This window comes from Colius striatus, chromosome 2 (assembly GCF_028858725.1).
Source record: "Colius striatus isolate bColStr4 chromosome 2, bColStr4.1.hap1, whole genome shotgun sequence".
Classification (NCBI taxonomy): Eukaryota; Metazoa; Chordata; class Aves; order Coliiformes; family Coliidae; genus Colius; species Colius striatus.
This window is the reverse complement of record NC_084760.1, coordinates 74,784,543-74,800,524: the sequence shown is the minus strand read 5'-3', so window position 1 is coordinate 74,800,524 and position 15,982 is coordinate 74,784,543. Positions and strand designations below refer to the sequence as shown.

Sequence of the window (15,982 nt, the reverse complement as noted above, 5' to 3'; positions counted from 1 at the left end):
TGAGGGGAGAGGTGGGGGATGGCAGGGGTCGGGGGGACGGCGGGCGCCTCCCGCCTGCTCGGGGCTCTGTGCCTCGCCGCCGCTTGCCTTCACCTGGCGCACGGCAGGGAAGCCGGAGCGGAATGGACCCTGGAGAAGGTGGGTCTCGGCTGTGTTTCTCTTTTTGCCTCTCTCCACCTGGCTGCGGGCGGTGGGCGGTACCAGCATCGCGGGAGGCTGGGATCAGCAGCGGGACTGTAGGAGATGAGCTCGCTGGGAGGCCCCGCACATCCTCCCGCCATCGCCCCGCTCCCCTCCCGTGCGGAGGTGAAGCTCAGCGGCCCAGTGCTGGCGCGGGAGCTGTGGAGCCGGTTCTCGCGGCGGGAGCGTAGGTGGGGATGGAAAACATGGCTGCCCTCGCACCCTGGGCCAAGGGCTGCTTTGCGCCGTGCTCACGGTAGCCGTGCCTCTCAGCGCCTGGGGACCAGCAGTTAGCGCGGGGACGTTTGCCGAGGCTCTTAGTTCATTTAAAGGGTAACTCAAACAGGACAAGAAGCATCAAAATCCGAAATGATATTCTGTATAGCATTCTATTATGCTCCAGTGTGATTACAGAAATTCAGAGGACAGTGTCTTAGTTTGAGAAAACAAGTCTGTCACAAGCAATGCACATTTGGCTAGGAAAAAAAGTAGGGGTGGTGTTGAGAGCTACTGCAAAATTCATTTGAAAGGATATAATACTCTAATATGTCATAGACCCATACTGTGATTGTTTTTAATTCAAAGTAGAGTGTGAACTAGGGAAAAAAAGCAAGCAGTCTTGAGATATTTAATGAAACTGTAATAAGCAGTAATCCCCCAATTTCTCTGTGTAACCACTCGTAGTGGTGGATTATGAAACACTAACACATTTTCTTTATAAAATAAACCACATGCAACATGAGAGAACATACAAGTTACATTGAATTAAAAGGCTCAGAAATTTCTAATCAGAAAATACCCTTCTAGAGCCTATTCCCAGGTGTTTGTAGAAGAGCTGAACTCAAAGTTCAGCCAGAACTGACTAACTCCACTAATCCAATGCACTGTTCTCTTCACCAACAGATCAGAGTCCAGGTCAAGCTAGTGAAATGAAGCTTTCCTCATGCCTTTCCATTCAGTTCCCGTTAGTCATTCCCTTTCTCCATTATTTTATTCACTCTCCATTCAAGTCAATGTTGGGTTGTTTGTTTTGGTTTAGACTTTTTTTTTTAAAGAGAAACTTTGTCGTTCTTTTCTATTGCATCTTACTGTATATATAGCTGACATGTAGACTACATGTGTAATATAATACATCTATAGTATGTATAACATATATATATGTACAAAAATAGTACATCTATAAAAATACATGAGGCTAAATCTTTAGTCCTACGAGTCAACATACAGATGTATGCCCCAGTGCTCCTTTTTTCAGCCCCCTTAAGCTGTAGGGATACACTCTATCTCATTCCATTCCAACTAGTCAGTCTACTCGCCAATGATGTAAGCAGCAGCATCTAACCACAGAATTCTAACATCTCAACTCCTCTGCCCATGCAGACACTAACCAATAACCACTTCCTCTGTCTTGTCAAATTCCTGTCCCTGTACAACTTTTGTTCCTTCTCCCTAAGGGGATGTGTGAGCCAGCTAAAAGTCTCACAGCATACAGACTTTCCTCCTCACATTGAGGAGGAACCAGGTCCTAAACTTAGGAGATCTTAGAAGCTAATCTGCATTGGCACCAAGCTTAAATATACCAAAACCAGCAGGTAAGGTGGGCTGCTTGTGGAAGGTGAAGTCTTGCAGTTCTACAAAGCTTAGTACCAAAGGTTTAGTGATAGCCCTGTTATTGCTGTTGCCTTCCTGCTGTGGCCATGGAGGAAACAAGGATTGACTAACACTGTAAGGAATGAGTCACCTGCAGATCTTCTGCTTTTCCTTGATTTCATCATCACTTTTGTAATTCGTTTCACTTCTCAAATTTGAAGATATCTCCATTATTAGAAATAGGAACGTATTCTGCTCTTCTGAAGTGCTTTAATACATTTGTACTTTAATAATAATACTCTTCTTTGCAAAGTGATTCAATGACCCCAAATACCAGGTATGCTCTACCATTAGAAGCAAGATGATTCCATGGTCTAATTGAGCCCTTCACTTGTTGAACTGAAGCATGTTTTCTGAACTTCTTTAATTAAATTATGCTACACTCTTCTGAAGTGCATGGCTTTAGCTTTTCTCTCCTCTTACAACCTGTTCCAGATAAACACAAGAGCTCTTTGAAAATATTTTGTTTATGCCCTTTCTACACTGGTGTAAATTTCATTGTATTAAAATTCTAGTCTTTCAAAAGTCAGTTTATGTGTCTTTGATAATACAGTTTCCAAACTTGTAAAAGTTCTTTACATCAGATGAAATGCAATTTTTCTTAAACCCATGTCTAAAATTGCTAGCATTAAAAACGTTAACTGCACAGCCTAAAATTTGTTGTCCTTATAGTCTTAAAATTAAGCTTTAAACAGTGTATTAAAATTGGCATTGTAGGATTCAATGTCTCACCTCTACTCGATGTCACCAGTAAACAGAAGTGGAGTTAGAGGAAAGGTCCATGCACAGATAAACAGCTGCAAAAGAGAGAAGGGTATAATTAAATGTTTACAGCAGAGTCTAGAAAATATTTGTGCTTGTGCCTGCTTTGCTCAGCACACGCAGAAATGAAGTAGAAAAGATAGTGAGGCAAACCCAGTTTTTAACTGTTCATCAGTTAGGATGATTAAGACTGCAGGAGAAGTTGCACCAGTAAATCTCCTTCTGCGCAACAGAAAGGAAGCCACTTGGGAGGTACTAGCTAGCACTAGCTGGCGCAGCTGGCACTACTGTTACAGAAGAAAAGCTGCCAGTTCTAAGGTTAACCCACTGTGTCAGCTGCTGCACAGCACAGCTAGCCCCAGGTGAGCACCATGCTGTGTAGACACACCAACACCACCGCTGTGCAGGGATGACCTCCCAGGATGGGACTCACGAACCACACATCAGACCAATATGGTCAATGCAGAAGCTGTTTATTTTATCATTCAATCACATTGTATGTGTTATTCTTTTCTAAATACATGATGTATTCTATTATGATTGGATAGCTCAGTCTATCATGCTCTGTTCATGCACCTAATAGCAGAATATGATTTGTTAAGCTTAACTATGTTAGTATCTTGATAGTAGCAGTTTCTACATTCTTTTACCTAATTCCTTCTTTATCTATTCCTTTTATTCTAAGCTTACACAATTTCTTTCCCACATGCGCAGCTGCCTTCATATCTACATTCGAATAAGCAATTCATCCTTGACTATTCTTCAGGCTCATTGTTCACTGTCTGATATAGCTAAAGTCTGAGGCCTGTATCTGAAGCCTGTGTCTGAGCCTCATGCTGCTTACGATCTCATATAACCAAAGTCTGGGTGGGCCACATGTCCATTTTCCTTCAGGTACATTGCTACACTGCTGTGCCCAGGGGCCACCATGACACAGCTTCATGCTTTCTAGGGCTGAGCTAGCTTGTACATTTCTTTGCACCTCATAATGATGACACAGCATAAAGGTAAATAATATCACTACTGAAAACAAAGCTTCTGATGTTTGTCTCCATGAAAACCTCATTTGGAGGTGGCAGACATGACTGTATGTAGATTGAAGATATTAGAGAAGGGAGAACCCCATAACAGGTCGAGTTTTTACAGCTAGCTAGTAGATGAAAATTCCGCCTATGTTTTTAATATTAGTATATTTTTCATGGAAATCAAAACTACAGAAGCTACAGAACTTTAAAATGTCCATCATTTTTGAGAGAAAAGCTATTTTAAAAATTACTTTTTGTCATCAGTAAATCAAAGCAGCACAATATATCACATTTACTGTAATTCTGAAGAAAACTATGGTTAAAAAGGGTCTAGTAATAGCTTTCCTTCTCCTCTCTTCTACAGTATTCCCATCAGCCACGAATTTTACATTCTGATACTATTCAAAAAGTTGCAGCAAACACAGATGTTTCTGAAATGTGGGAGAATGATTTGCATCCCATCCTGATAGAAAGATACTCAGGATCACCAGGAAACTATGTTGTACGACAGGTAAGACAGTATTCCCTGAAAAACCTCTAAGAACATCTATTGTTTATGTTCTGGTAGTGCCTTTAGTGACCATAAAAGAGACAGACACGTTCCTTTCATTCGTTAGGATGAACTCTGTCATTGTTCAAGTCTAGACTGCATAGAGCCTCCTTGACACAGCTTGCATTTCAGCTGACATTATTTCCCAGGACTGCATCATAGCATGGCGTAAAAATAAATAAATAAATCTGGTTTTACGTTTAGATTTTAAATTAAAAAGCCTTGCCTTATGTTTGGTGCCCAAAGTATAAGACAACTGTTGTCCGTTCCCTCACATGAGCAGGTTTTTGGTTACTGGTTCAAACACCCTGGGACTAGACATGGGGATACTCAGCCTTTTTTCTGGAGAGGTCCTATGCTGTTACACTCCCCTGTAGTATTGTTTCAGATGAGTTATGAACAGAAAAAGGGATCAGAGGGCCCAAATGGGCAGGAAGATTAAATGGTCAACATGCCAAATTGAGTGCTGATTCAAGTACCACGCTAGCTCTTCTGGCTCAAGCACAGCAATGTGTTAATGCTGGGCTAGTATACTCCAGATTGCACCTGGCCCCAAGCCAGTAAAAGCTCCAGCACAGTATATTTGAGCCACAAGGAGTTACCACACTGGGCTGCTGCCCTGTTGGCACCTCTGCTCTGCACTCACAGCACAGACATCCTCAGGACTGCGTGCTGTGCTGGCTCTGGATTGCATTAGCCAAGCAGAAGACTTAAACAGTGGTACAGTTGAGATGACTAGAAGACATTAACAACATCTTGCTATCCTTCATCTACTCTTTAGACAATGAGTCAACAGCCCTAGCTTCAATAAGTTTATTTGCTACTCTGCAATTGTTAGACTAGAAAAATTCAGTTTTTTTATGATGTGTGTGTCCATGTGCATGTCTCTATACACTTAGTTTTGTGGTTTCTTCAGCAGTACAGCCAAACAGAAGAGGAAAATGTAAGAAAAACAAAAAACTCGCTGAGCCTAGGCTAGGAGACCACAAACATGTTCAAAATAGGACCATCCTGCTGCAAGGTACAGCATGTACTGAAACAGATCCACATCAAAGGGAAAAAAGAAGAGTACTCCATTGTCAACGCATGATGAAGTTGCAAAGGGATGGCATTTCTTTGTTGAGACACAAGAAAAGCATCAGACTTCTTTAAGGGAGAAGGCTAGTGCCAGTCATGGCTAGTGTACACTGGTAACAGCATCCAGGTTTACGTATTTCTCTTAATCTATAACAGACATCATTTGCTCTGCTTACAGATACAATGCCATAAAAGCTTTCAGAGGGCAACCACAAACAAAATGGAAGTCTGTTGTAGCACTGAATTTTATGGCAATATTCCCACTGAGTTCACTAAGAGCAGGACAAGTCTTCAAAGTATAGTTTTTTGTTTTCCCCTTAGAGGCTATTCCTAATTTTATTTAAAAAGAGAGGAATCTGCCTTGAAGAAGCACTCTAGGGACCCATAAAAATAAGTTGCTCAACAGAGATGGCCCTCTAATAACAGACAGAAGTCTGTAATGAGTACTTCTGGAGTTACTAGAGGTATTCTCTTCAGGTAAGAAGACACTCAAAATCAATAATCTCTTTTATAGATTCACTGTCTTAATTTTTATCTTTACATGAGCAACACATACAGGATTACATTTTTAAAACATTCTGAAGCACATAGTGCTTTCTTTATAGGAATCAGACTGTCTCTCATAGCCTTGTAAACTATTTATGTCACTTGAAAGGCAGATTTCTCATTGAGGCTAAAAAAAATGTTAGGAAAACCCCCACCTCTATGCATTTATTTTATACTGCTATGATGTCCATGTGTGGTAATTGCAAAAATATCCAAAGCAAGTTCTGTACAGCCAGTTCTGACATTTAAGGACACAACAGAATTTAGATTTGAAAAGGTAAATGTTAAGTCTGTCATGGTTTCACCTGAAAAAACACAGGCCTGGAAACTTCAGAGACCAAGATCTTAAGGTTTCATCTTAACAGGTAATCAAAACGCCTTCAGCCTCCAAAGACATGAGATAAAAGGGAGATGTGAAAAACAAGTGAGCCAGGTAAAGGCTAAGGTAGCAAAGACAGCGACAAATACAGTGACATGATAATATTTTTTTGCTATAAAATGTATCTTTAATAATACCATGAACTTACAGAAATAAGCTTAAGTTCCACTTAATTAACTATTATTATTAGCTATTAATTAGCTAATGACAATTTGTCTGCACAATCTTTTTGAAGCAAGCAATATTAACCTGAATTTTTTTACTTCTATCGCAGCATATCAAGCACCGTCTCCAAAGATTACAGGCTGGCTGGGAAATTGAGGAAGACACATTTCAGAGATACACACCATATGGATATCAAGCATTTTCAAATATTATCAGCACCCTTGACCCCTCTGCAAAACGCCACCTAGTACTTGCTTGCCACTATGACTCCAAATTCTTTGGACAGCAATGGCAGGAGAGAGTGTTCGTAGGAGCAACTGATTCAGCTGTGCCTTGTGCAATGATACTGGAGCTGGCACGTGCCCTGGATGACAAGCTTCAGTTAATCAAGGTAGTTTACTTGTTCCATCTTCATTTGGTTTTGCAAGAGCAGCTGGCCTTGGGGCGCTTCCATGTTCTTTCCCATAGTCTGCGCCTGATGCTCCAAAATGCTGTGCCTGCAGCAAAACTCCCATTGTCTCCAAGAATAGAGCACAGATCTGTATCTGCTACTTTAGAATACCTAATCACATTAAAACTTCTTGTGAAAAGGGTGGCTATCTAAAACATCTAATTAATAACAATAATTTGTACATGAATAATACCTGTTTTATCAGCTAGGCAAGACATAATCCTCCTTTCTATCTAAAAGGCACAGAACCCTCCTCAGAAGCTCCTGCTGGATCTAGTAACACCTTGGGTCATTGATATTTTGTTGCTTTCTGAATCTTGCATTTTAAATATGTCTCTCTGTTTTGGGAGACAGGTGAACTAATTGCTGTGCAAGAGAGTTACACTTGCATCCCGCTATCCCATAGGGATTTCAAGCTTTTCCTTTATCAATTTGAATAGCTTATTCAATATTTATTACTATGAATTGAATTGTTATTGTGAAACAAGCAATGGCTGACTACAGGAGAACAGTCAATAGTGTTATATTATGAGTCTCTGCTACCTGTGCTATGAAAATCTGCTTCAAAGTGCTGCCATTGCTCAGCACAAAAATCTGTTGATCCTACAAGCTTGTAGGATTAGAGATTCATGAGTGCCATCTGCTGGTTTAGTATTTACTATTTACAGAAGAATACTCACACACTAACAGAGCTTTCACAGGAAAAGGTTGTTCATGTGCTTTACAAAGTGTTGGGAATATATTCAACTTGGGTATTAAGATGACTTGTCAGGAGTTGTTTCCAGGAACAGATTTGCTGCCTTCTGACATTAGAATACTTAAGAATTGGAAGATTAAAAGTACACCAATGTTTTTAATCACAAAACAAAGGACTCCTGTAATACATCTGCTTTCATTTAAAAGCTTTATTCAGGATAAATTTGCCTGATGGTTATTTATGGCACAACCTGCACACTGTCTAAAGACTGGAATTTTTAGCAAGTACAACATCGCTTTTTGATTAAATTGTTTTCTTATGTAAAATGACAGGCTTTGACAAAAACGCAACCTAATTACTTTGCACAGGATACCATTTATAGTCTGTTAACAAAATATACTTTTGGATCCGTCTGCTTAATACATTAGCTCTGACCTTTTTGCTCTGCTCATAGTAGTGTAACAGACTTGAAGCTGTGATTTTTATCTTGATGTTTCTCCAGTTATATAGAGCAAGTTTAAAATGAAATAGCAAAGACACCTCTTTACATAATTTGGAACTGGGAATGTGTTAAACAATAATAATAGTAAAACAAATACTACGTTCTAAAATTCAAACAGCATTAGTACAGTTTCCTCCATAATGTCATGCAGAACAACTGCTGTCACAACAGCTCAGTCCTGTGAAAGGGACAAAGGGCAGCAAAGCATTGCCATTAGAGAAATCCATATATCACTGCAAGCATGATCAATATAATCTTGCTTGTGTGAGGGACATTTTATAGGAGTTTTCCTCTGCTGTTTATATTGGATCAGCACCAGCTGGTTGGGAGTTGTAACCCATACAGGGTTGCCAGTGGCCCCACCTTTTTAACCACATCATGCAATTTCACTTGAAGGAGCCTTCATTCACAGGGGTTAAAATATAGCAACTGCCAGGACTCCAGTTCCCAAACCTGTTCATACAGCAGAACCAAACTAGGTTTAGCCTTGCTGTAGATTATTTGGAAATGCTGCCAGTGCAAACAATGCTTCAGTTTGTAAACTGAGAGGGAAAAAAGGCTCCTTCTACACGGGGAAGATATTTCACACAAATGTCTCCATTGTGACCTAAAAGACATTAATCATATACATTTTTACTGCTGTGATATTTTTGGTTGTTGAAGGAGAAAGGGGTATCTACTCCATTCTCTCTGCTTTGGTTTTTGGGTAAAGTTGCCTTAGTGGTTGCAAGTTCCCCTGAAGGAAAAGAAATGGTCATTCTTCTCATGTCTGACTACTCTTTGTTTCTCAAAGAATCATCCACTTTACAAACACGTAATTCATCTCAACTGATGCACAGCTGTAGCAGAAATATTACTCTTTTGTGGCAGTATCAATAATAATACTAGCCCTCACATCAGGTGTTGCTGACGTGTCCTCGTTATTAAAAATGATGTTTCTGCTACCTGGTGTTGCAGACCTGTCTCAATATATTGAGCTCATGTTCTTTAAAGTCAGAAATGAAGCTTTTAACCAAACCAAAATGATACCATGCTGGAGAACGTGACGCTGTACTAGATAAATAATGACTGACCACCACCACTATTACACTGTAATGTGTGTTTAACAGAAGGTTTGCATAAAGTACCTTGAAAATATATCTCTACTGATGTTGCTTGTATGACTTCACTATTTGTCCTTTATTTAATGTTCTGCCCAGAATCAGTTATGTTACTTTGAACTTCTTCCAACAGACCAGCTCAACATCAAGACCAGACCTTTCACTTCAGCTCATTTTTTTTGATGGTGAAGAGGCTTTTGTCCGGTGGTCCCCTTCAGATTCCCTCTACGGGTCTCAACACTTAGCTCAGAAAATGGTATCTACTCCACATCCACCTGGTTCAACAACCACCAATCAGCTGCAGGGCATAGTAAGTGGCTTTCACCTCCCTAATGAGTAACAGTAAATTGCATTTTTTAAAAATTTTAAATTTTTAAAATATTTCATTAGTAAGTAATTGGCCAACTTCTGAAGAAACCATGAACCCCACCGAAGTTAAAGGAAGAAGCAGGCTTGTGGAAATTTTGAGATGTGATAAAACAAGAGTTGATAAGAGTGTTTTGGGTAAATCTGCTTAGACCTTCTCAATGCAAGCATGAGGAGTCATAGAAAAATCAAAATACACAAATTTATTAGAATATAAACTAGGATACCCACATTCTTCAAGAGAGAGAATGCAAAGTGAGGAGGAAAGAGTACAGGCAAACTTAATACTGTTCTGTGATCAAATGTGCCCTAGCACAGCTCTAAGCTACAGCAAGCTCTGTTTCGCTTTGATCCCTACTAACATTCTGGTTTTCTATCCCCTTCTCCCTATTGCTTGCTAGTTTCTCTGCTCACTGCTGAGACACTTTTCTTCTGTCTTTGTATCTTGTAACTTGTAAAATGTTGTTCCCTTGATAGTCCTTGTTTTTCTCTGAGGAGGAAGCAATTTCCTCTTCTTTCTCCCCACCTACCAGACTTTTCCTTTTAAAGACATAGCACACTACAAACAAAGTGATGCCGTTTGCTTCAGCTTGAGAAGCAGAGAAACAGCTATATGTCTTTCCTCCTTGGAAAGACAGCAAAATGCATCAGATGAGAATCGAGTTCTGCTAATGAATTCTTCCCAGGCACCCTAGCAGAAAAGCCAGATCTTTGGCCAGATCTATCAAAGACCTAGTCATGACCTATACAGGAACCAAGAGGTTTTATTGCTGTAGATGATGTAGTAATATAAAGAATTCTGTATATAATTCTTTCTTCTGTAGGACCTGCTTGTGCTACTGGATTTAATTGGTGCACCAAACCCCGTCTTCCCCAGTTATTTTCCAGATACTATCCGATGGTTTCAGAGGCTTCAAGCAATTGGTAAGGAGAGGGATGTGGGCTTTTGATAAATTCAAAGTTAGTGTGTAGTTTCTGACTGTATTAAGTCCTGTAAACCAGATTTTTAGATGAATTTTCTGGTTTACAGTTATAATATTTAATAATGTAAATGTTAAATTTGGTGCATCTTAAACCTACATGAAGATTTTCACATTTCATTAATAACTGAGGAGGATTCCAGACACTTGGAAGCCATGAAACAGATTCTGTACCATTTGTCACTTTGTGGTTCTGGGAAACTGTTTCACTTCTGTCTTCTAGTTCTCATTTCCGTAAAACAACAGTAATAGCGCCAGTCCTGAGGTCTTCCAAGTACTAAGCAAATGCAAAAGACAGTCACCAACTCTTTTTTCATGTTTGATGGGAAAAGCTTCCATGTGAGAGGAAAATGTGCTAACGTACCTCATACTGTATAAACATTGTAATCACTTTCATTGTGAATTACAGAGCAAGAGCTACACAACATGAATCTGTTAAAGAATCACCTTTCTGAAAGGCAATATTTCCAGACTACTTCACATCGAGGCTTGGTTGAAGATGACCATATTCCTTTTTTATTAAGAGGTACTGGAAGCTCTTATATTTGAAAGAATATATTCAGTAACAAATGCATCATTTCTTGAATGTGCATGTTTTTCAAGCTTATTTGTCCCAACTTGAGTCTTCCAAATCCAACTTCACATAGGCCAATAGCCACAGCTTTGAAAAACATATCCAAACAAAAGCAGCAATAAAACATACCCATCATTGTTTTGCATGTGTACAGATTCAATGGCACAGAAATAATGCACATTTATCAGCAGCACTGTCCTATAAAGATAAGCAACACAGATCCAGTTAGATATTACTATACTAGCCAGCTAGTTATTATTTCTAGGAGCAGTGAAACACTTGAGGGTCATGTCTTGAAAGACTACAGAAACCTCTAAAGATCTGCTGACAAAGTTACAGTAATGCTATTGCCTGTTTATACTTGAAGGCACTGACTCCTGCAAAAACTCACACACTCAAATATCCCAATTCCCTAAATAGTGGAGATTTCACAGCTGTCAGCTTGAGGGAGGGGAAAGGTGCACAGAATAGCCAGCAGAAATAGCAAAGGATGCAACATACCAGAGATCCCTCCTGGAATTAGGCACATACTTCAAACTGGGATTCCTCACCTAAGCATTTCCCCTGGCAGACACTTGCACCATAGCCTCCTGAGTTTGTGTTCATTCTTTTCCTTTGAGATGCAATCAAGAAAAGGAAAGCAGTTTATACTACTTGTTATCACTAGCAGTTATCACTACAGTGATTAAAATACTTGTCCAAGTTCAGGATGTGGATTTGCTGTCCTTCTGGGTTCAAGCACTCAAGCAGATCATCTTCAAAGTAAAGTGGGCCAAAGAAGGGTAGCAGACACAGTAAACTCTTCTGATTGAAGTTTTCTATTGTACAGCAAGGACTACAAGAGTCATACTGCTAGAGAAAGGTTAACCAAAAAAGGAATGTAACACTAATTCAATGAAGAAGGTACCCTAGGAAAGGGCTGTCACAAGAATGTGGCTATCAGTTTTCAGTTTGGGGAGATGGAGTGGTTTCTCTGCCCTTCTGTAGCTTCTAAACATGGTATCAACAACTACAATACAGAGGATCTAAAAAAATCTCCAAGCAAGTATCACAGTAAAACCACTAGCTACTGGTGCCTTAAATTAAAAAGGGAAAAGTACTCCAAGGAAGGTGCCATTTTTTGGAAAAACACAATGAAATGGATGGGATGCAGCCACAGGCTTAAAAAAAAAAAGTGACCCAACACTTTCACTAAATGGCAACACATCAATAGCCTTAATAGATTTTCTTCAATATTTCAGTTGCAAATTTCACTTTCTTTCTTACAGGGGTTCCAGTCCTACATCTGATTCCATCCCCTTTCCCTGCAGTATGGCATACCATGGAGGACACAGAAGAAAACCTGGATAAAAACACTATTGACAATCTCAGCAAAATCCTGCAAGTGTTTGTCCTGGAATACCTAAACCTTTGATAGCCAAAATGGCAACAAATTGTACTTCACTCTTAATACTGTTTGTTCACCATCACAGTTACTATTTAATTGCATTGGAGAGCACTAAAGCAAGGCGAATTACAATGACAGTTCTTGTGACACTGATTATTGATTCAGCTGTTCCTAGCCCAATGTTCCATGTAGTCAAATAAGATAGCATTAAACAAGAATTAGTTTCAGTCTGGAAAGAATTTGATCTTTCCATGTCTTACCCCTGAATAAAAAAAACACCCACAATTTTTCCAGATTGTTATCACAGTTTCATGTCACATATTAAGATCCCAGATGGAAATGCCTTCCAGTTTAACTACAGTTTTCACAAGGTGTGATCAACTATTGCAGCATTCAGCAATGGAAATTCATACCACATTAACAAAAGAGGCAACTATTACACTAAAACAAACGTCTAATTTGGGTTGAATTAAACCACCTCATCCTGAAATTAGTTGCTAGAACTCTTGACACATAGAAGGGATTTTTAATCCTCTCTTCACTCTCTCCTCCTTCCCCTACAAAGAAGGCTAGTAAGGAAACAAAAATAACCCAAATTCAGTTTTTTACCTGAAAAACTGTTTGTTGGATACTTTTTGATGGAGAAGGGTGAAGGGGAGTGATGCTAAGAGGATGGTGTGGGGAGGTTTCCATCATGCTTTGACTGGAACACAGGAGATGTAAACAGAAGAGTAGGTGGTGTGTGAGATGCTATGCCCCAGCACACACTATGCATTCATGCCAGTATGACAATTTGAAAGAAAACAACCAACCCTGCTGTTTTTAATACAGATTACATCAGAAGTAATCATACTAGGAAACTGATGACTGTAGAAACTTATCATTTTATATAAATAAAATTGTAAAGGCAAAGTATTATTTATTAAGGTTCAAGTACATATGAGAGTCAGAAGCAAGAAGACATGTTTAAGCACCACAAAGTAAGGACAAGCCATAGCCCATTTCAGAAATGATACTCACTGTTTTAGCAACACTCTGCTTTTACTGGAACTTTTTATATTCCTTACTGGAACTATTCAAGAAATTTAGTATAACACTCTGGAAAAAAAAAATCCCAAACCGTAGCCTGGAATTATATCAACAGGAGAAGCCAGAAGAAGAGTGTTCAAAAGCTGCCTACAGGATTGGTTCCCACCGGTGAGAAAAAGATTAGAGCATTTGAAGAAAAAACCTAGAACCAAATATTAACTGGTAGAGGATTAACTGAGAAAAAATGAGTCAATATTTTACTTCTCTGAACTTCTTCCATTAGAATGTTCAATTTCAGGCAAAGTGATTTAAAAAGGAAATAAGCTATGGAGTTGTAGGCATATCAGGTTTGGCCTATATTTTACCATTTCTCTAAAGCAAATATTTCTGAACTGAAGACAATATTTAGACACTTATTTTAAAATCATTATAGAAATATATATTTACAGCAATGCAAAATTGAAAAAAAATAATATTACAGGACAGCCTGAAAATGAAATTCCATCTGGTTTTGTTGCCCAGGATTAAACAAAAGCATTTTATGTGTTCCCATCACTAACAATTATAAGATATGTCTCTATTTGCGTGTAACTTCTGAAATAGAACACAATGAAAATTCTAATAATTGAACAGATGTGTTTATTTTCAGGTATTACTGTACATCTGTGTAGATACATCAGTTAATTGAACTCTGCTATCATATTCTGCTCTGCTTCATCCCATAAGAAGACACTCCAAACAACTGAATTAAATCTCCTGAGGTTTGAATAGTCTGAGCGGTGGTAAGGCACTCCCTAACTGGTGAAAAAAGGTAACCAAATGGCTATATACAGAAATACTAATATGAGTTTGTGTGGCTAATATAATTTTTGCCGGTCAATTCTTGTGGTACTTCACACTTTGAAGAGCCTATGAAAAATGTAGAATGCATTTGCAGTATGTACTGATACTCTGCTTTCTTCAGAATTTCAAAGCTAAGATTCATTATGAAATGTGGGTTCAGAGGGTTGTTATAACTGGGAGACGTTTAATTCTTTAAAATCTCTATTTTTGAGACTTTAATTTAACCATGTAGTACACCAAATCTCTGGCATGTCAGTTTTGTCACCAAATTCTCCCTGCCTGAGCATGCAGTTCTCTTGAGTTATGTTTATTACCCAGTTCAGTGAACTGAGATACAGGTTGGTGAAACATGACTTAGTGGTTCTCAAAATACGAAGAAAACAAAAAGACGCTTGCTTTTTTTTCTCCCTTTGTTTTTTTGGGGGGGCAGGGGGGTAGAGAAAAATAAGGCGATCAACTAGATGTCAGCCCTGGAAATGGTTTACTTAGAGAGGGAGGATCATTATCTTAGCAATTTATATGATGTCATTAATATAAAAAAATAAATGCTGGAAAGAAAACTTACATCAGCACAGTAACCACATGAATCCAAGAATCTTAAGTTCCCAAAATATTAAGAACCTGAGGCAGTTGGTAAAGCAAAGACATGGTGAAAGGTGCATTCTCACCGCTGCTAAAGCAGAGGAGAATAAGCAAGTAGGTGACTGTCTAGCCATTTCATAAAATATCCAGGAAACAAAAAAATACAGGTAAGAAGACCAGGATTGGTATCTTTCACTCTCACTTTCAACTCTGAATATCACAGTAAGTATCCTGATCCTTAGGATCTGGACATGCACGGTACAGATAATTACTTCAGAACTTGGAGACACGCTTTAGGTTGAAGAGCCATCCCTGCACAGTTTCTCTGTTGGATGGTGGCAGCAGGGGACAGAAATCAATGGAGGGACTTCAACTAAATTAATAATTACACAAATAAACAGAATTGCTGAACAGGTTCTCTCCTTGAACAGGATTTGTCACATCTCAGTCAAGGTGTGGGGGGGTGGGTATGGGGAATAAAACCCATCAATCTACCACCCACGAGAGGCTGTCATTGGCTTGTCAGAGTCCTCTCAAAGGTGTATGTGGTTATTATATGGGTAAAGGGAATGCAGAACAGACTGAATTCAAGAGCCACTACTCAATAGGGAAAGCTGAAAAAAATTCCCATATTAGTTCCTTGTATTGCAGTAGGTGCTCTAGCTCCTTTTGTATCAGGACAATGCAGTTTTTCGTAAGAGCCTTAAGTCTAAGTAATGGTACATGCCCCTTGAATTCTCTAAAGCTTGATGCATTTGCCTACAAGTGAAGTGATCCTATGCAAACACAGCTAGAACAAGTTAAGGGAGTAACAATGCCAAATCCTCTGGTAGACAGAAATGACAGTGAGCACCAGCCCACTTTTTTTCTCCAGCTGAGGCAGCATTCCTATCACTAGGAATGAAGATGATAAAAATTAGTAATTCTTATTCACATTTCAAATAAACATTTAGATTGTGACCACCTAACAGCAAATTACAAATAGAAAAGACAAAATGTGATAAAAAATGCTTTCTGTGGAATTATTTCACAAACCCAGCCTACACTGATAGCAGACCCAGCAAAATATTTCTTGAGTTTCACACTAGTGCTCATTGAGATTGAAGTATCACCCAAGACCATCTCTTTATCATCTTT

At 39.1% G+C, this 15,982-nt stretch overlaps 1 protein-coding gene across 3 annotated transcripts; it reads left to right on the top strand.

Moving 5' to 3' along the window:
- The first annotated feature begins 18 nt into the window (after positions 1-18).
- QPCT (glutaminyl-peptide cyclotransferase) lies at positions 19-15,961 on the top strand. Of its 3 annotated transcripts, none has more exons than XR_009818282.1 (8): positions 19-138; positions 3,982-4,128; positions 6,444-6,725; positions 9,218-9,394; positions 10,275-10,374; positions 10,840-10,956; positions 12,273-13,588; positions 14,092-15,961. XR_009818282.1 is itself a non-coding variant. In XM_061991116.1 (7 exons), the coding sequence occupies exons 1-7, from the start codon at positions 19-21 to the stop codon at positions 12,416-12,418; spliced, it is 1,089 nt and encodes a 362-aa protein (XP_061847100.1). In that variant the 3' UTR covers positions 12,419-13,975. The 3 variants fall into 3 exon arrangements, 1 of the variants encoding a protein (XP_061847100.1); XR_009818281.1 differs by having other exon boundaries at positions 14,070-15,961; XM_061991116.1 differs by lacking the exon at positions 14,092-15,961 and having other exon boundaries at positions 12,273-13,975.
- The last annotated feature ends 21 nt before the right edge of the window (positions 15,962-15,982 follow it).

Coding starts and splice junctions, on each gene's coding strand:
- QPCT (XM_061991116.1), top strand. CDS start 19: ATGGCAGGGGTCGGGGGGACGGCGGGCGCCTCCCGCCTGCTCGGGGCT. Junction 4,129..6,443: donor GAAACTATGTTGTACGACAG/GTAAGACAGTAT, acceptor CTTCTATCGCAG/CATATCAAGCACCGTCTCCA. Junction 10,957..12,272: donor TATTCCTTTTTTATTAAGAG/GTACTGGAAGCT, acceptor TCTTTCTTACAG/GGGTTCCAGTCCTACATCTG.